This window comes from Neoarius graeffei, chromosome 13 (assembly GCF_027579695.1).
Source record: "Neoarius graeffei isolate fNeoGra1 chromosome 13, fNeoGra1.pri, whole genome shotgun sequence".
In the NCBI taxonomy this organism is placed as follows: Eukaryota; Metazoa; Chordata; class Actinopteri; order Siluriformes; family Ariidae; genus Neoarius; species Neoarius graeffei.
The window spans coordinates 39,148,887-39,169,729 of record NC_083581.1 but is presented as its reverse complement, the minus strand read 5'-3'; the positions used below and the strand labels follow the sequence as shown (position 1 = coordinate 39,169,729).

The 20,843-nt window shown below is 39.9% G+C and overlaps 1 protein-coding gene across 1 annotated transcript in view; it reads left to right on the top strand.

Annotated features, from left to right (window-relative positions):
* epm2a (EPM2A glucan phosphatase, laforin) overlaps positions 1–12,149 on the top strand; it is a 68,553-nt gene extending 56,404 nt beyond the window's left edge. The window contains exons 3-4 of the mRNA XM_060936815.1: positions 6,053–6,297; positions 11,821–12,149. Of these exons, the coding sequence (XP_060792798.1) occupies positions 6,053–6,297; positions 11,821–12,122 (547 nt within the window). The 3' untranslated portion in view covers positions 12,123–12,149. The remainder of the gene's footprint in view (positions 1–6,052; positions 6,298–11,820) is intronic.
* Positions 12,150–20,843: the final 8,694 nt, after the last annotated feature.

Here is a 20,843-nt window from a genome sequence, read left to right as displayed (position 1 = left end):
GCCACGGCGGGCTGCCTCAGAAAAGTAACCATTTGTCCAACCTTAACTCGTTTTGCTTTTTCTGCCTCCTTTTTTGTATTTTCGACCCTGCGTTTATTTTCTTTCCTTTTCTGAAAACCCGATTTGTGTCCAGACATTTTGTTTTGCTACCAACGAACTCACTCGTCAGGTCTCGTCTCTCGAGTCCGCGATGAAGGGCAACAATTGATACATTTTTACAAACAGCCAATAAACAGCCAATAGGGAGGTTGCAACGTTCAGGCTCTCCTTTGCTCAGAGACACTCAGTAATGCACTTATTCTCTGTCTCCCGGCAGAAAGCTCCTTGGTTTGCTTGTGTCTCAATCACAGCTGGTATTCTGTAGAAAGACTTCTTTTCACCTTTCCCATCAGCTTTGTTGGAACACCCTAACACAGCACAAAAGTTTACCATTGTAGGTTTTTGATGAAACAAGTGCCTCGTGGGTTTAAATTCCACGCGCTGCCGTTATTTCCCCCTGATCACGAGTTTGTTGGTCTTCCAATATGGCGCAGGGTTTGTTTACTTCCGGTTTCCGGTGACGTCAGTGGGAAGAGTCTATACAGTATGAGCTGAGAGCCAAGTAGTAGAGTGGCCAATCAGAGCACGTGATTGCTCATATCCAGTGAATGTGGATAGAATAATGTGTCGTAGACAATTTGAGTCACAGTGTTAGTCTCTGAGCATGTGTAAATGTCCTCGGTGGCCTGGTTAATTAGTTCACCAGTGCCTAATTAATGTTAGAGCATTTAAGCAGTTCAAGGTCCCGCATTTTCTAGATCATTATTCTCAGTATGAATGTAGCCAGGAATGCTTTTGTGATGATGATGATGATGATGATGATGATGATAAGGAGGATAATACCAATTCGAACTGTTTATTTATTGGAGCAGTGAGAGATTTTTATTCCCTACCTACAAACTGAAAATTTGTTGTATCACCTAAACAGCACTTTTTTGTGAAACTGGATGTACTTCCGTCACCCTGCAGACCACCTGATTCTAGACAGGGGTCTGTGCGCAGAGATTCTAACACATCATTAGAAAAGCAGAGGAAAAGGTTAAAGAGATTGCATCAGAGAGGAGGGTGTGTGAGGAGGAAAGATGGAGCAAGACTGTATTTTTTTTCTTCTAAATGTGAAAACTACTTCTCCCTCATTTTCTCTCTCTCTCTCTCTCTGAGAGAAGATGACAAATAGATAAACGAGCTGACTATGGGAGGGGGAGAAGACGGGGGTCTGATTGCCACACAGGCTCTAAAAATATCTCTGTATTCTAACCAGAGCGTCCTTCTACTCCTCCTCTCCTCTTCAAGGGTCCATTTCTCAGTCCTGTTGAAATATCACTCTTATCACAGTTCAAACAGTTCTCCTCAGTATGTCCTCCTTCAAAACGATAGACACGTTTGGTGCATGTTCTGTGTCGATATGGTGGCACATATCTCCATACAGATACTGTATGGAGTGACTGTAACCATAATAACACTCTTGCCAGTCCTAAATAGTTGTAATCTAGTTTGCAGTTTAGATTTATCATGTTTAATATTATTATCAGTAATGCAGAGGAAATAAAAGTTGGTGTAACTTTGGTGATGAGGAGGTTGTTTGCCTTCGGTGCAGCTTTCGAGGCAGAAAATCATAAGAGTTTGAGCTGATTGTGTTCCCTGTTAAACTGGGACATCACATTGCACACTGGTGATTATCCCAAAATTACACGAGCTGTTTAATTGTTTTATTTACATTACAATGTTGGAATATTTGGCACTGAAATCTGCCTCATATTCGCTGAATAACAAGACTAATTTTCATCAGCACTTTGTTAATTTGTGACCTGATTGGTTGGGAGATTAAAAAAGTATGATGTAGCTCAATGCTTCTCTGAATATATATATATATTTTTTAAATCAAGAATTGAGTTCAACCTTGGAAGCTCTCTTTTGATCAAAAACCATTAGAGGAAGTGTTTTTTAATAGCCACTACATTCCCGAAGAATTAAGTGAAAAATATGCTGGTATTCGGGGGGAATGTTGAAAGTAGCTTAAAGCATGACAAATTTTATTTAAATGTTAAACAACACACTTGTGGGTTTATTCTCTCTCTCTCTCTCTTTTAATTTTTTATCTTAGCAATTGTAGACATTGATGATTTTGCTTTCAAGTGTTAATTTTCAATATTTTATTTATTTTATTATATTCTCCACTTATAACTTTCATAATATGTAATAAAAATCTTTACTTCTTGTCCACATTAAGAGTGCTTGTATATGTTAAGACGTCCAAGATATAACAATATTTAACTCAGTTGATAGCTGAATAAGGGTGGTACGGAGTGGTTAGTACTGTCGCCTCACAGCAAGAAGGTCCTGGGTTCGAGCCCAGCAGCCGGTGAGGGCCTTTCTGTGTAGAGTTTGTATGTTCTCCCCGTGTCTGCGTGGGTTTCCTCCGGGTGCTCTGGTTTCCCCCACAGTCCAAAGACATGCAGGTTAGGCTAATTGGAGGCTCTAAATTGACCGTAGGTGTGAATGGTTGTCTGTGTCTATGTGTCAGCCCTGCGATGACCTGGCGACTTGTCCAGGGTGTACCCCGCCTCTCACCCATAGTCAGCTGGGATAAGCTCCAGCTCGCCTGCGACCCTGTAGAAAAGGATAAGTGGCTACAGATAATGGATGGATGGATGGATGGATGGATGGATGGATATCTGAATAGCCGAGCAAAAAAAAACCTCTTTGCCGAAAAATGGATTTGATTTTTGTAATATGCGAAGTAGCAGATATTTTATATTTTATATAATAATTAAAGGAAAAAAATTAGTTTAACAAGGTGTCTGGCCCAAAGCACTGGAAAACCTGGAAAAGAGTCGTTTCTACTTGAAAAGTGCATAAATTAATCACCATCATCAATTTAGCCTCAGCTGAGCCACATGCCTCTTCTTCCATTCATCTCTGTCCCTCATACATATAGCCAGCTTGGTGGTGTTGTCCAATCCAAAGTCTTTTTTTTTTAATGTATCAACAAGGGTCGTTGGAGGGCGACCTCGCCCCCTGTGTCCATGTAGTGGTTCCCAAAGTACCAGCTGGTTTGCTGGAAGTTCTGCAAGAACTTTATAAATTAAAGAAGCACTTTATATGTAAATTATGTAATCATGAGTTTGAAATGTATTAAATTATTAAATAGTTAATGAACCCATTCTGATTCAGACTAAATGTACCTGATGCTCTATGTCCTGGTTTAGATACCCCTCTAAATAAATGATGAAATAATTTGTAATGCCCGGCAAATCTCAGTGTGGTCCAAGCTGGCTGGAAAATCAGCCACTGTTCGGTATAGACCTTCAAAAATATACAGCCTGAAATTAATGCTTGGAAAAGCTCTAGAAAGCACAGAAAAAAGATATTCTCAAGAATATATTCTCAGTGGCAAGTGATGTTTCCTAAAGTACTCATACAGGTCTCTGGAATTGTACTACACAGATGATGTTGGTGTCCCTCACTTAGTGTTTTGATGATGGTTAAGGAGAACGCTCAGTCCAGAATCTTACATTGTCCAAAATCTTAAACCAGGACAGAGAGACATGGGGGAAGCCATGGCCTAATGATTAGAGAAGCAGTTTTGGGACCAAAAGGTTGCCAGTTTGATTTCCTGAACCAACAGGAATGGTTGAAGTGGTCTTAAGCAAGGCACCTAACTGCTCCCCATGCTGCTCTGAATATGTTGGATGTCACTCTGGATAAAAGCATCTACTAAATGTCTGTAATGTAATGTACGGGGCGGCACGGTGGTGTAGTGGTTAGCGCTGTCGCCTCACAGCAAGAAGGTCCGGGTTCAAGCCCCGTGGCCGGCGAGGGCCTTTCTGTGCGGAGTTTGCATGTTCTCCCCGTGTCCGCGTGGGTTTCCTCCGGATGCTCCGGTTTCCCCCACAGTCCAAAGACATTCAGGTTAGGTTAACTTGTGACTCTAAATTAACCGTAGGTGTGAATGTGAGTGTGAATGGTTGTCTGTGTCTGTGTGTCAGCCCTGTGATGACCTGGCGACTTGTCCAGGGTGTACCCCGCCTTTCGCCCGTAGTCAGCTGGGATAGGCTCCAGCTTGCCTGCGACCCTGTAGAAGGATAAAGCGGCTAGAGATAATGAGATGAGATGAGATGTAATGTACATTGGTTTTCAATTCCATGTAGATCTGGTCACTGGGAAGGCCATCACTGATCATGTTTTACATCATTTTTAGCATCAAAGCATTCAGTGAGACCTTGTGTCCTGGATGGGGGTGGGGTCATCTTGGAAGAGACTTTGCCCTTCAGAATAAAAACATATTTCATCATATGGTAAGCCTAAAGGAACTCACTCTTAAGAAACAGTCAGAAAAAAGTTTCATCTTTTGAGCTGCATTTTTTGAACTTTGAAAACAGTGAGCAGGCTGGTTGTTTTTTCCAAAAGCCTTGATTTCGATCCAAGATTTGCAAACTCATAGCGTTAAAGCTCACCAAAATGAACTTGGCTTGAAGTGATTGACATAAAGGTTCCTTTTCCATCTTCTCAAATCCTTCCCCATTCACACTACGTTTACATGCACATAGAGAGAATTGAATTTCTGCCGTTGCTCGACTGAAATCGAAGTTCAAAATGCCATGTATACACCTTAATTCGGCTGAAATTGAACCGAACTTGATTTCTCGGAATCGAGCTACATACCTGGTTTTTGCGATTTCTGCCGAGCTACTTTGTGCATGTATACCCTATCGAGCTAGTTGTCGAGCTACTTCCGGAAGTGACGAGTGACGAGACCACAAGCGGGAAACACAACAGCCTCGGTCGGCATGACAACAGTAGTAGCGAGCAGCAGAAGAGGTCAGGAGGAACAAATGAAGAAGAGAAAATGGCGATGTAGAGCTCTCTGAAGTGTGGGTGGAGCACAGAGGACGGCAGGACAAAGCTTCTGGTACTAATAGGCTTTTTATTGTCAGACTTTTCAGTTTAACAGCCTACTTTTATTCTTGAGAGAAAAACACACACGCGCGCGCGCGCTGTGTTCTAGTCCCGGGATGAGCTGTCCCCTCTGCTCTCCCTCTGCCTCCTTAAATAGGGCGCGGTTACTGGGAAGACACACAAACACAGGTTAATTACCGTCAGGTGAAGTGATTCTGCCACTCACCTTCCCTGGCTCCGCCCTCCTGTCACAGACCGGCGCTTGACCACGCCCCCACTGCCACAGGCGAGCAGAAACGTGCACTTCTGGAGCAATGAGGAGACAGAGTTCATGCTCATTCAGCTTAAGGAGTTGAATATATTAAAATTCATGGACGGGAGAAAAACGCGCAATGGAGAACACGGAACTGATAACTTTGTTTACACTCTTGAATAGCTCTTCTTCATGACGACAACCGGAAGTGTACCAACATGATGGGGCGTGTAGCGCCACCTGTGGCTCGGGTGCACAATGCACCTCACACAATAGCCCGATTTCATTGTGTGCATGTAGGATTGGATTTCTCTGGCACCCTGCTGGGACCTTCAGCTCGATTACCGACAGCAGCTCGATTTGGATGTGCATGTAAACGTAGTCAGTGAACCGACTTTTTTACCTACTTTTGCTTGCAGCAATTGTTAAATGTTACAATTACTGTTTTTAATCATCAGCACAATGTTGTGCTTTTTCAACCCTTCAACCAAAGCATTTAATGTTCTCCCTTATCTACCACACCTACATTGACTCAGAACAGGTCTGTTAACTATCTAGAAGAAAAAACAACATTAGAAACGTTAAAATATTATCAAGAAAAACAACACATTATGCAGAAAACTTTTGGGATAATGTATAATCAGAGGAAGATGAAGTCACTTGTATTGTTTGTAATTTGTCTCCAGTGGGTGACTGTTTTTTCAGGAACTAATAGCACTAAAGTTGGAACTAAAGTTCTGAGTGGGGAACTAAAGAAACATCGGACCACACACACTGTTGGATTGATCTGAGGAACTGAATTCACTTACAGTCGAGAAAATCTGAAATTTGTTGTGTGTAACCCCCACCCTTCCTGTACAGGATCCTGCCGCGGATTTGGCTGGGCAGTTGTCCTCGGCGGGTTGAGCATGTCACTGTGAAGATGAAGCACGAGCTGGGCATCACGGCTGTGATGAACTTCCAGACTGAGTGGGATGTTGTAAGCAATTCGCATGGCTGCCGGCGTGATCCCAATGAACACATGACCCCAGAGACCATGATGTACCTGTACAGAGACTGTGGTCTGGCTTACGTCTGGATCCCGACACCGGACATGAGCACAGAGGGTGTGTATATTTTAAGAATTAAATACACTCATAGTATCTACAGTGGCATGAAAAAGTTTGGGCACCCTTAGTGAAAATGTCTGTTACTGTGAATAGTTAAGTGAGCAGAAGATGAACTGATCACCAAAAGGCATAAAGGTAAAGACAACACATTTCTTTTCAGTGTTTTCTGCAAGATTTGTGTATTATTTTTGTTTTGTACAATTGGAGAGTGAAAAAAGAAAAGGAACACCATGCGAAAGTTTGGGCACCCCAATACATGTGAGTTCTCAGGTAACTTTTACCAAGGTTCCAGACCTTAATTAGCTTATGGAGCTGTGGCTTGTTCAAATTCTTCGTTAGGAAAGGTCAGATGATGCAGATTTCAAAGCTGTATAAATTCTCTGACTCCTCAAACTTGTCCCTAAAATCAACAGCCATGGGCTCCTCTAAGCAACTCCCTTGCATTCTGAATAATAAAATAATTGATGCTCACAAAGCAGGAGAAGGCTACAAGAACGTAGCAAAGTGTTTTCAGGTAGCTGTTTCCTCAGATTGTAATGTTATTAAGAAATGGCAGTTAACAGAAACAGTGGAGATCAAGGTGAGGTCTGGAAGATGAAGAAAATTTTCTGAAAGAACTGCTCATTGGATTGCTAGAAAGGCAAATAAAAACCCCTGTTTGACTGCAAAAGACCTTCAGAAAGATTTAGCAGACCCTGGAGTGGTGGTGCACTGTTCTATTATGCAGCGACACCTGAACAAATATGACCTTCATGGGAGAGTCATCAGAAGAAAACCTTTCCTGCATCCTAGCCACAAAATTCAGCGTCTGAAGTTTGCAAATGAGCATCTAAATAAACCTGATGCATTTTGGAAACAAGTCCTGTGGACTGATGAAATCAAAACAGAACTTTTTGGCCACAATGTGCAAAGGTATGTTTGGAGAAAAAAAGGGTGCCAAATTCCAGGAAAAGAACACCTCTCCGACTCTGAAGCATGGGTGTGGATCGATCATGCTTTGGGGTCGTGTTGCAGCCAGTAGCACAGGGCACATTTCATTGGTCGAGGGAAGCATGGATTCGAATAAATATCAGCAAATTCTGGAAGCAAACATCACACCATCTGTAAAAAAGTTGAAGTTAAAAAGAGGATGGGTCCTACAATAAGACGATGATCCAAAACACACCTCAGAATCTACAATGGAATACCTCAAGAGGCACAAGCTGAAGGTTTTGCCCTGGCCCTCACAGTCCCCTGACCTAAACATCATTGAAAATCTGTGGATAGATCTCAAAAGAGCAGTGCATGCAAGACAGCCCAAGAAACTTGTAGAACTGGAAGCCTTTTGCAAGGATGAATGCGTGAAAATCCCCCAGGTAAGAACTGAAAGATTATTAGCTGGCTACAAAAAGTGTTTACAAGCTGTGATACTTGCCAAAGGGGGTGTTACTAGGTACTAACCATGCAGGGTGCCCAAACTTTTGCTTCGGGCCCTTTTCCTTTTTTGTTATTTAGAAAATGTAAAAGATGAAAATAAAAAATTGTTTTTGCTTAAAATATAAAGGGAATGAGTCATCTTTAACTTTATGCCTTTTGGAGATCATTTCATCTTCAACTTGCTTAACTGTTCACAGTAACAGCAATTTTGACCAGGGGTGCCCAAACTTTTGCATACCACTGTATACTTTTATCATGTGTATGTAATACAACGGTAGGCAAATCAGTTGCCCAGGGTAAAGAGATTCCATGTCTGGGCTATTACTTGTTTATTTGTAGTTGCCTGGTGAACAAATAGTTTCAACAACCAGAAAAAAAGAATAGTGTAACAAGTGTACACTTGTGTTTTAATACGAACAGAATGTCCCTTTCATATATATATATATATATATATATATATATATATATATATATATATATATATATTACATGGTTGCACGAAGATATGAAGTTTATCTATGAGTGGTGAATGGATATAATCACGAGTGAGCGAAGCGAATGAGTGAAAATATGTTCAACACGAGAAGATAAACATCATATCTTCACGCCACCGTGTAACGTTCTTCATATTATATGGACACATCCACCAAAAATATGCAAATTAATCAAAAGAATTTTAATTCTGAACTGGTTCACCCTTTTGACAGTGCACATCTATTCAGCAGAAAAACACTAGGAGTGACGTCATCGGCGTGAAATATCAGGAAATATTATGCATACAGGACACATTTTCACTGGAATAAAAATGTATTCTATTCCCTTCTAGCGGGTTTCATTCATTTGGTTTGATAGCATGCAATATTGTTAGCATATCGCTTATCCTACATGTATTACATCACTCTACCCAGTGGAGAATGAGTGTTGAATATGGTTTACGATATTGCATGGTTGTCATGACAGCATGATATCACACATCGGAGACGTAAAACTTCCATGCTAGCGAGCGACTGTGACAATTTGTAACAAACATGGCCGCCAGGTTTGCTTCATTAAATACAGAAGATTTTGAGAGAATTTTGAAAGAAAGACGCGTTGAACACCCAAAAGGCATCTGTATGTATAATAATAAAAATATTGTCTGGCTTTTTTTTCATGGTATATCAGATATATTCCATTCAGCTAGCATGATATTGAACTCGTCTTTGACTCGTTCAGTATCATCCTAGCTGAATGGAATATATCTGATATACAACTCAATGCCAGCCAATATTATTTAAATATGTCACTCAGATCTGTGATGTATTTCATATGAAAAATGTGAGTTTTTCAACTTAAGATAAACTTCACATCTTCAAGCCAATGTGTGATGTTCTTTTTATTATGTAGGCACATTCACAAACAAAAAGTACCCAAATTTATCAAAACAATTCATCAAGTTCCTCACGAGTCATATATATATATATATATATATATATATATATATATATATATATATATATATATAAAAAATGTTATTTACCAGCTGGGAGGTCCGTATTGTGAAATACCGTGACCGAAGTCTTGAAAGTACTGAGCGAGGCCCTCTAGGCCAAGATCAGTATTAGTAATTAAGGCCGAGGTCACAGTATTTCACCATACGGACCAACCTTAAGCTGGTAAATAATATATATTTTTTTTTCTTTACCAAATTCTAACAGAAAACGAGAGCGCCCGAAAGGGAAAATCGAGCCGAGGCGAGCCGCCATTTTGAATCCTCATTCACGGCTGTAATGCAAATGGCTTCCTCCTCGGTATGCAAGTGCACTTCCATGGCAGGAAAAAAACTACATTTTGCCGCCTATGTAGTCCCCTATTTATACAAAATTGAGTCATTCAGGATTCAGCCATGTTTTTGCTCGGTGTTAGCAACAGTTACAGGTTTTTAGCCTTGTCCTGAAATGTTCTTTTATCTCTTCTTCTTCAGGGTAGTAAAACTCGCTTTCGCTGTGAACACTGTCCTCATCACTATCCATGATGTAAAATTAATGCTATTCTACTGAGAAATGCAAAAATAAATGTTGACAAAAATTGCTACTATGTTTGTTGTTCTTGTGAACGAGCGACTCACCAGAGGTCCGCAACCGGGGTCTGGTTACGTAGGATACGGACCCGCTCACCAGCCAATCAGAGCGCAGGATTTGATGGAAACCGGACTGCGAAAAAAATAGAGATTTATGTCCCGGTTTTGGTTCTCCATGTCCCGGGTGTAATTTGTATGAAAAATATGAGTGGTGTATTTCCCAGTAAAACACTGGTTTCATATTTATATAAAATGTGAGTGCAATAGGAGTTGTTAGTAGGGTGGCACAGTGGTGTAGTGGCAGCAAGAAGGTCCAGGTTCGAGCCCCGTGGCCGGTGAGGGCCTTTCTGTGCGGAGTTTGCATGTTCTCCCCGTGTCCGCGTGGGTTTCCTCCGGGTGCTCCGGTTTCCCCCACAGTCCAAAGACATGCAGGTTAGGTTAACTGGTGACTCTAAATTGACCGTAGGTGTGAATGTGAGTGTGAATGGTTGTCTGTGTCTATGTGTCAGCCCTGTGATGACCTGGCGACTTGTCCAGGGTGTACCCCGCCTTTCGCCCGTAGTCAGCTGGGATAGGCTCCAGCTTGCCTGCGACCCTGTAGAACAGGATAAAGCGGCTAGAGATAATGAGATGAGATGAGATGAGATGTTAGTACAGCAGGACTGATAAAAGATAAACTCAGGGGTAAACATATCTCTTACCACACTAATACAAGGTTATCACTTCATAAAGTTAGATTATTTCCCTGTCCACCAAAAAAGCATTAGAGAGTACAGTGCTCTCTATTTATACCACACACATTCACAGAGAGCTAGATATTGCTTGGAGTTATTATATTAGATTGTTTTGCTAGATTTCTCTTGCTTTGGGCATCATATTGCTCAGAAGTGAATACTGGAAAGCATAAGTGCTTACTAAAGTGTACGAGTGTAAAATTGATCAACTGTTCAGTGTCTGAAGTTTGCTTCCTGGAGGTACATATGAGGTGCTAAGGAGTAAGGAAAACATCTTGCATGCAGGTTAGAATCATACAAACTGCACACCTCAAACTGTGTCGAGTTACGGGATATTTTTACTGAAATTCCATGAGTGTTTACTTGTAACTAGCGTAAGAGCTAGCTGGCTAGCTTTGTGTTAATGCTACCTACAATACAGTTGTAGAGTAGTATTGACAAAGATTGATAAGAACTTATTTGGATTCTTATTCTCACCAACAGTTTTCTACTCTTGCTGGAGAGACATTTCCTTTTCTTTTGAAGTACACAAGGCTGTAGCTTTGCTTCTTCTTTTTTCTTTTTTTCATTATAGTGTAATATGCCACTGCTAATGGAAAAGCATGAGAAGTGTAGTTTGATAAAGAGGAGAGTTTGAGATGGCTGGGGGACACATGGACGTACTTGGATTTCCAATTTGCATATTCACATTTTAAAAATTGTAATATTCAACGTAGATAATTTTTTAATGATTTGAAATTACACATTCTGGAGAATTTTAATAATTTAGTAATCCAGTAACCAAAGACATGCTCATAACGACTACTAAAGTCAAATGTGCCATTTTTGGTGGATAGAATTTATTTCAGAGTAATGACCAAAAATATATTCTCCATTTACCTTGACAGAAAACGAGGCTACATCACTGAAGTGGAAAAATCGAGTCGAGATAAGAACAGCAGCCAAAAAAATGACTAATGCGATATGGTGGAAAGAGGGCGGGGCTTCCAGTGCTGTCAGTTAATACTGGAGAGTTATTCATGTCAGTTATTTCAGATTCATGTGATGATTGGCTCATCTGCCATTTTATATTTGGAGAAGACTGCTATTTTGGCGAATGTTGAGTGTTAACTTTTAAACACTGATATGAATGATGTCAATGGAACAGTGATAACACTTTTAAAATGCATAGCTCCTGTACAAGAAGGTTGGCGAGTCTGATTATCTGTCACTGTCAGCTTGTGTTAAGTCTAACATGCATCATTTCAGAACTGATCATTTCTGAGTCCAATCTAAAAAATTGTGTCTTGCTGTATATGTCGCTCCCTACAGGACGTGTGCGGATGCTGCCCCAGGCTGTGTACCTGCTCTATGGGCTGTTAGAAAACGGTCACAGTGTGTACGTGCACTGTAACGCAGGTGTGGGCCGCTCCACAGCCACTGTCTGTGGCCTGCTGATGTACGTGCTTGGTTGGAGCCTCAGGAAAGTGCAGTACTACCTTACAGCCAGAAGGGCGGCTGTATACATAGACGAGGAAGCTTTGGTACGCGCGCAGGAGGACTTCCTGCTGAAGTTTGGACGTTTACAGCCCTTGGTATGCTGTTCTGAGGTGCAGGCAGGGGGACAATGTTAGACATAAATACAAAAGGGGATACTTATGCAAAGAAAATGATTGTTGCGCATGAAGGCTGAGTACAAGCAGTTTATTATATATATATATATATATATATATATATATATATATATATATATATATAAAATTTTAATTTTACTTACTGCATTTAATTTTTTTTAAATCCTTTTACTCCCAATTTGTAGCATCATCTTTTGTTGTTGTTGTTGTTGTTTAAAGGTGCTGACTGCAAAGTCTCATCTCATCTCATCTCATCTCATCTCATTATCTCTAGCCGCTTTATCCTGTTCTCCAGGGTCACAGGCAAGCTGGAGCCTATCCCAGCTGACTACGGGCGAAAGGCGGGGTACACCCTGGACAAGTCGCCAGGTCATCACAGGGCTGACACATAGACACAGACAACCATTCACACTCACATTCACACCTACGGTCAATTTAGAGTCACCAGTTAACCTAACCTGCATGTCTTTGGACTGTGGGGGAAACCGGAGCACCCGGAGGAAACCCACGCGGACACGGGGAGAACATGCAAACTCCGCACAGAAAGGCCCTTGTCGGCCACGGGGCTCGAACCCGGACCTTCTTGCTGTGAGGCGACAGGGCTAACCACTACACCACCGTGCCGCCCGACTGCAAAGTCATCTGAAATTTTCAAAGGTTTTTTATTGTGCATGGCATTTTCCTATGTCTCACAAGAACAATATCATGCGGAAAAGATGTGATTATTTTGATGTGTTGAGGGTAGCTTTTCTCTGTTTTGGGACGGTTTTCCTACCTCTTGAGGTAAACAGTATGGCCCTACAGAAACAGCCGAATGTGAGGAGCTTTAACTAATTAGCCTTACTATGGAATTGTGTCACATCAAGATGATGACATGCGGAAAACATTGTGACAATTAAAAGTTTCTATTATACCAGCAGATCACGTTACATCCAAAAACTGAAACATGCAGGCATCACAGAGCCATGTAATATACTCACAAATGTATTTCTTTATTATGCCCATTGCGCTCTCTCTCTCTCCCTCTCTTTCTGTGTGTGTGTGTGGACATGCGTGTGCATGCGCATTCCCAGCTTCAGATGAGTTGAATGCAGAGGAGGAATTTCGCTGTGCTTGAGTGTACATGTGACAAAAATAAAGGCTTGTTCTTCTTAATTTACCCACACATTTATTTATTCCACTTGAAAAGTGTAAGGGAAACCAGCTACCAGATTTGGGATAATACAACATCCTGAACTATTTAGTATTTGTGATTTCTAAATACACCAGAGATGCTAAAGACAGATGTCTACCAATCTTTGGAGGCAGGTTTTGTGCTTACCAAAATGTTATGGGAAATTCCCAGTAAAGAAAAATATCTTATTATGACAAAGGTAAGCTCAAACACAGACTTCTAACAGTAATAAACAAGCCAGGACCTCGATCTAGCATATTTTATGGTGTTTAGCCTTGTCTACATTATCAGTACATAACAAACATGCTGCTAGTTGAGCCAAGCATTAGGTCTAATAAAATATATTGTGTCCAAAGCCCACATCCAGATATACATTTTAACATTGCACAGAGCTTTCACACTAACCTGATATAAAATGTTCTCCACATACACGGGAATACTTTGTTGGCATCCAGTCCTTCCATTTAAGTGCAGCTCACCATTTTTCTCACCTTTCTGGGTTCACCGGGAAGCAGTGAAAAGTTAAATCAGACTTATCTCCATGTCTGTTATTACATCCAGAAGCACTACAGATCTCTGGCATTGTTCTTTTAGATGTAACTTATCCAAGTTTATCTATAGATGTTTACTGAACTGGGCTTACAATCACTCGCGTACACTTGTGCTGGTGGCCGGATAAACAAATCTGCATTTACAATGACACCATGTGAAAGGCCCCTATAACTCCATACTCGCTACCATGGAGTCAAGCCTATGCATTCTAAGGCTAAGAGAGCTAAGTGCTAGCTAGAATGATTTAGTTATCTGTCCAGAAAAATGATGTCATCTAAGCTTGCTCTATCCTGCAGTTGCACTCACTAAGTAGGTTTTCCTTTTCTTTTCTGCTGGCTTTTAGTTGGCGGGAGAGCAGAGCCTGCCATATTTACCCACACCGACTTGTTTTGGTTAAAAGTAGGTCAAACACGCCCCACAGTGGTCATGTGATATTGCTGCTCACTTGCTTCAGCAATTTTGGGAATCGTAAAATGCTGGACACATTTTATCTTGGCAAAACAGTGACACATAGGATACACGGTGTGTGCAGTATCGCAACATCTCGAAACTCCAACAACTGTAGACATAGAACATTTTGCCCAGAATTCACCTTTGCAGTCAGCACCGTTAAATAGTTTAAGAGCATTTTAAGGAAAGTTTTCAGCTTCTTCACAAATCTGTATTGCATCTCCTATTTGGATATGAATCACCTCACTTTTTTCATTACAACATTTTTCTTGGAAAGATTCCTCGCATTTTCATCTTATCATCCTTCTTCTATCTTCTTCCTGACATAATGGCCATTTTGCAAAAGGGCACCTTTGAGCCGTTGGCAGCTTGGCTGCTCACATGTGGAAGTTATCGTTATTCTGTGGACCGCTTTTCTAAATTTAATATCCCGCTAAATCATTTTCTGAATACTCAGCATGGTGGCTATATTAAGATCAGACCTTTCACTCATGCCATTGCCCAGGCTGCTTTCCAAGGCAGGGTGTGAAACCAGCATGACCTTTGAATAAATGGCTGAAAATTCTGTCACTGTCCATGAAGAAAAAAATAGTTTTGGAGAAGGTGGTAAATTATTCTGAATATATCGGGGAGAGAGGGAGATTTTAAATTCAAAAAACATCCTCTTCTTTGTCACGCTGTGTCTCAGTAAAGAAAAAAGTGCTGAGTTTTTTTTTGTTCTGTCCATCGTCCATCCTCTCAATTTTCACAGCACTGTTTTAAGACCTCTCATTCACTTCATCTGTTTAATTTGTCCCTCTATTTACGTTAGCGCTCAGGGTGTCTTTATTTTATAGCAAGGAAGTGAATGAAAACAGAACACAATCTCTCTCAAATCGATATAATCAATTTTTGACTGTGTGAGGATGCAAATACTTTTGCAAGGTACTATATCTATGTGAAAGTCTAATCTAGACACTAAGCTGCAATGCTGCTATGAAAGACCTATTACAATTATTATGAAGAATTATTGCAACACATTTGGCAATGATAGTGATGTTGGAATTTAAAAGACGTGTTATATATTTTGAAGTTTGCTTGGGGGATTTTATTGACATGATCTGGCAACCTTAGGCATTACAGAACAGATAGCATTGTATATTCATGAAAGCAAAATGACAAAAAAAAATCTCTGTGAATTTATTTGTTTCATTCTAGGAGCCTGTGGCTGTTTAAAATAGCATTTACAAATCATCTGTACTTGTTTATGTGATTTGGAAGCAATAAAACACTCATATTGGTAATGGCCAGCTCAAAAGCTGCATTTCAAACAAGTTCCTGTCTTTAAAGCTCCTGGAGATTGGGGATGTTGATAAAATGCCTGTGTATTAGTGAGATGCACAAGATAGTAAAATGGAACATAATCGTTAATATTGGGTCATTTTGTTTCGATGGTTTTACACAAATAATCTGTAGACATAAAGCTTTTATAGAGATGAGACATAAAGCATTGCATTTTAAACTGAAATATACAGTGAGATCCAGAAATGTATTTGTTTGAAGTCATCTCTATTTATTTAGCACCTCTAAAAGACAAGCAATTGTCTGCGAAATTGCTGCAAAATAACTCAATTACTAAACCACAAATGAAAGTGAAATAAACTGAGAATAGAACAAGAAGATTAAAAAGTAGGAAAAGACAAAACCCCAGGTGAAAAGACAGGGAAAAAATCAGATGATTTTGAATTTTTATATACATCTCCATAAATCAATTATCTGTAGCCGCTTATCCTGTTCTACAGGGTCACAGGCAAGCTGGAGCCTATCCCAGCTGACTATGGGTGAGAGGCGGGGTACACCCTGGACAAGTCGCCAGGTCATCACAGGGCTGACACATAGACACAGACAACCATTCACACTCACATTCACACCTACGGCCAATTTAGGGTCACCAGTTAACCTAACCTGCATGTCTTTGGACTATGGGGGAAACCGGAGCACCTGGAGGAAACCTACACAGACACGGGGAGAACATGACGTGCTCTCTCTCTCTCTCTTATATATATATATATATATATATATATATATATATATATATATATATATATAGTGTGTGTGTGTGTGTGTGTGTGTGTGTGTGTGTGTGTGTGTGTGTGTTTGAAGCTGCTGAAGAATAAAAAGCAGCTTATATCAAACAACTGGTTCATACTGGTTTATACTGTTTAGTGCTGGACTATTGTTGGGTTTGCCATTTGTTGTCATGGCCATGCTAAAATTTGGTACAGTTGTTCTTGTTTTTCACATGAAGTGTAAAAAATGACTGAAAAGTTCTACTAATACAAAACCCTAAACATTAATTCAGCTCATTTATACCAATTATTACTATGCACTATTTAGTAATTACAGTGAATCTAGTAACAAAATTTCTGGATCTGTCAAAAGGCACTAGAAGTTGAAGGTTGAAACATATGCTGGTTCTGAGCAATATTGGTAAGTATTGCTCATTTCTGAGGATTTTAGCCATTCAAGAATACTATATTTTAGCTGCTGCTCTTTAGAAAGTGATTAAATGCTTTTGGAGGAATTAATTTGAGTGTGAAAGCTGGTTAAAATGTGAAAAATATCACTGCATTGGTTTTGACGTTCTTTTAAAAAGCAGATCCGAATCACAGGTAGGTGTTTTTACATCATTATATTAAAAAAAAAGCCAATGATGCAGTAATGTAAAAAAAAAAAATGTAGGCTATACGATATGAGGGGCAGGGTGTGAAGGGGGTGTGTAGGGTTGGAGGCAATCCTAATTTGCATATTCATGAAATCTGAATTTCTTAATGATGGTAAAAGTGTAAGTACATCTATTCTTTGGACAGTTTTCTATAAGCAACATGTCAAGCAATGTATTCAATATCAGCAAAAAAAAAATCTGATCTTTAATTATCAGGAATATAAACACCAGAGATAATTTCACATTACAATAAATCTGTAGTTTTCCCTGTACAGCTTTAATATCATGTTTTAATGCACTAGCCATATCAAATTTGATTATACACACTGTGACAAAGGTGCTGTAAAAGAAATAAAATGGAGAAATAAAGGCATCATTGAAAATTCTGATGGCTCTTCAGGGCTGAGGTTGAAGGACATTATTCCTGAAGCACCACACATTAAAATCTCACATTATTTTTCTAAGAGTTATAATGAGCAAAAGCAGCTTTCGTGGATTATGTACCAATGAAGTCTAATGAGAAGATGACAGTGACCTCGAACTGACCCCTTGCTCTCACTTTTCTCAGTTTTTATATGAGTCATGTGATCATGTTGAGTCCTCTAGATATGTTTGCTTTATCATAATGCACAGTAAAAGTGACAGGAAGCACGGCCAGTTATATTTAATTAAGGAATAAAGCATGATGGGAGTGATTTTATATGTATATAATCAAGCCTGGTGCAAAGTGAAGTCACTGTTTCCACCTTGAAGTTGATTATTTTCCTGTAACAGCACACCCTGAAGTGTCCTCTTATACCTCACCAATTTGTCAATGATTAAAATGTTTCAATCATAAATGAATAAGCTGAATTCATCCATTTATTGTTACATTTAATGTTATGAAACAAGTTCTTTTTATCACTTACATTATAGCAGCTATAAACAGTCGTTCCCTCACCATCCTGTCTCTCTTTATGCTTTCTTGAAGTTAATAAGACAAAAAAAATGCAGCTTGTTATTTTCCTGAAAAACCACAAAGTGTAAAATTCTTCCATCCTGAAGACCTTCCTGCGTAGGAAAACTTACAGCTTTACTTCCGGATGTTACAAAGTGCTAACACTAGAGATCCCTCCCATAAATTGCTAAATAAACATCTCAGTAATTTTTAAAAAAAAATCTCTTTATGGGGAGAGTCCACCATATGAGTCATTGTATAACTTGTTACTACAGAAATAATACGATATTAGGGCACAGGCAATAATATAACGCTGTGATTTGAGTTATAGCTCACATTACTGACAAAGCTGCTGTTATAGAAAATTAATCAAAGGCTTCTGACCAATCAGAATCAAGTATTGAAAAACACTGGTATAAACTGGTATAATCCACTATAGATTAAGAAACGCACATATAGTTTGGCTGAATATGAAATTTTCTCCCCCATTCTATATGACAGCATCTAATTTATTTATTTATTTATTGCCGCAGTTCCGTTTCATTTGCTCTGTTGTGGTGAAATTTCCTATAAATCTCAGACAGGGTCTATTAGCCCATGGGCCAGTAAACCATTCATCAGAAAGACAAACTACTGCTCCACTTGTGTTATTGCATCACACCATCAGACTGTCTACTGCTGTCAGACTCACGCGCACACAAAACCAAACACTTCCACCTGCTATTTTCAATATCAAATACAAATTATCTCTTTATATTGTTGTCTCACTGCTTCTGTTTCATCCCCTCCCTGTCTGCTGCATGTGTTTCTTAGCAATGCATCAAATCCTCAAAGCTTCTCTAGGGGATCACTCTATTTTGCAACTGCAGGCTAAATATTCATCATGATTCGGAATGATTGAGACGTCCTCCATATTCATCGTTCACATTCCATAACCTGGCACAGGATTGAAAGAAGATTGGAAACCTAAGCAGGAGCCCATGGGGATGTTGGCAGGAACAATTTTTCAGACTGTCTTTCCAAATTCTGCATTGTGCAGACACACAGAGCTGGGACACTACTTCACATTTTCATGGCTTCCTCAAAACTAAACATGATAAATCGCTGGGTATGTAGTGGGTAATTGTGGGCAATTCCCATTCAAATATGCAACAGGCAAGATGGAGGCTGCAGCAAAAATGTGGATCTGAGTTTTGGTGTGCAGTGATTTGCTCTGGGTCTGGAACTTGGTGTGCAGAGTCTTGGTCTGGTGTTGGGTCCCAATGCTCAAAGTCATGACATTTAGTTCAGCATTTTGGTCTTGGTCTGGTTTTCCCAAAGTTCTCCCAAAACACAACGTTTTGTTCTGGATCTGGGTGTTGCTGATTTGAGTCTTTGTCTAGTTCTGGGTCTCTTTGCTCCAAGGCTTTGTCTAATTTTGGGTTTCAAGGTTCAAATTCCTGCTCTGATTCTGTTTGTGGGTGTTTAGAGGCTTTGGCTAGTTTTGGTTCTTAATGTTCAGCAGTTTGATTAGGGTCTGATTCTCAGTTCTCCAAGTCTCAGTCTGGTTGTAGGGTTTATGGCTAAGATTCTTGGTCTAGTTCTGGGCCTTGATTCTAGAGTGTAGATCTGGTTCTGGTTTCATGCTCAAAGTCTTTTTCTGGATCTGACTTTTCAGCATTTGGTTGGGGTTTGATTCTGTGTTCTCTAAGTCACTGTTTCTCAACCACTGGGCTGTGGCCCATTAGTGGGTCACAAAGCACCATCTATTGGGCCATGGATTTTTCTTCAAGTTGAAGCTAACTTTTAGTAGGGTACAATTGCTGGGTTGCATCTGACATCACATCCACCTCATTAGATATGCAAGACATGAAGTGGTGGTCAGCAGAGCGCACTGTTCACAAAGCGTTACTATCGCTGGAGCACCTTGTTAGTTGTTAAAATGCCCTATGTTTGCTTTGTTTTGGGCTGCTCTAATCGAACAAACTGTGAAACTGATAAAAGTTTCTTCCGGGTTCCCTATGAAGTGATAAGAAGGGGTGAAATAGCAAAGGATTTTACCAAAAGATGACAAGAAAGGTGGCTCTTGAACCTTTCACTGCGATCAAAAGGAGTGGAAGAATGCTTGAGTTTGCAGTGATTACTTTGTGAAAGGTTTGTAAATTCCTCTGATTTATTTTGTTTGGATTTGCAAATCATTTTTCTCACCATTTTCAATTATTTCGTGATGTTTTGAAATTCAGGAGACACTTAAGTCCTCATGTGTTTTTGTATACTGCTTGATTGTAGTTGCCATATTGTAAACTAATGCGTATATAATATGTGTAATACCCAGGTCTTTAAATGGGTTTCTGTGGATCTTTGTGAATGATTTACCTGGAAGAGAAGAGCAGGGAGAATTGAGAATCGAGCAGCTGTGGTTTGTTTCCACCCAATACTAAAACTTGTAGTGTCCTGGCAAACATCACGAAGATGCATACAAAACCCCAAAAAATTCCTCCTTACCCAGACATAAATGATACAGGATTTATCTTGTAGTGTCTTGATCCCCAGATCTTTATCCATATAAAAAGTTGTACACTTCCATATTTCCAGGTTTTCATCTGTGTGTCTGTGTAGAACATGTCTGCAGCACCAGGTAGTTTGAGATGTCGGGGAACTCAACGGACGGATAATTTTCCAACTCGTAGGAAAAATCCTTCTTTGTTAATGTGTAAGGATCTAATACCATTGAGTGGTTTCTATATCCACTTCTTTTGAGTGTACTTCTTGGTTTTAATAACTTGCTTGTTTGCTGTACACAAACATGGCAATAAATTCTTGTGTTAATGGACCAGACTCCACTTTTGGATCATTAATTCCCTTTTGACTGAGAATGCCTTGCATGCGTGGTTTTATGTTGGCTTCTGGCACATCCATACAGTT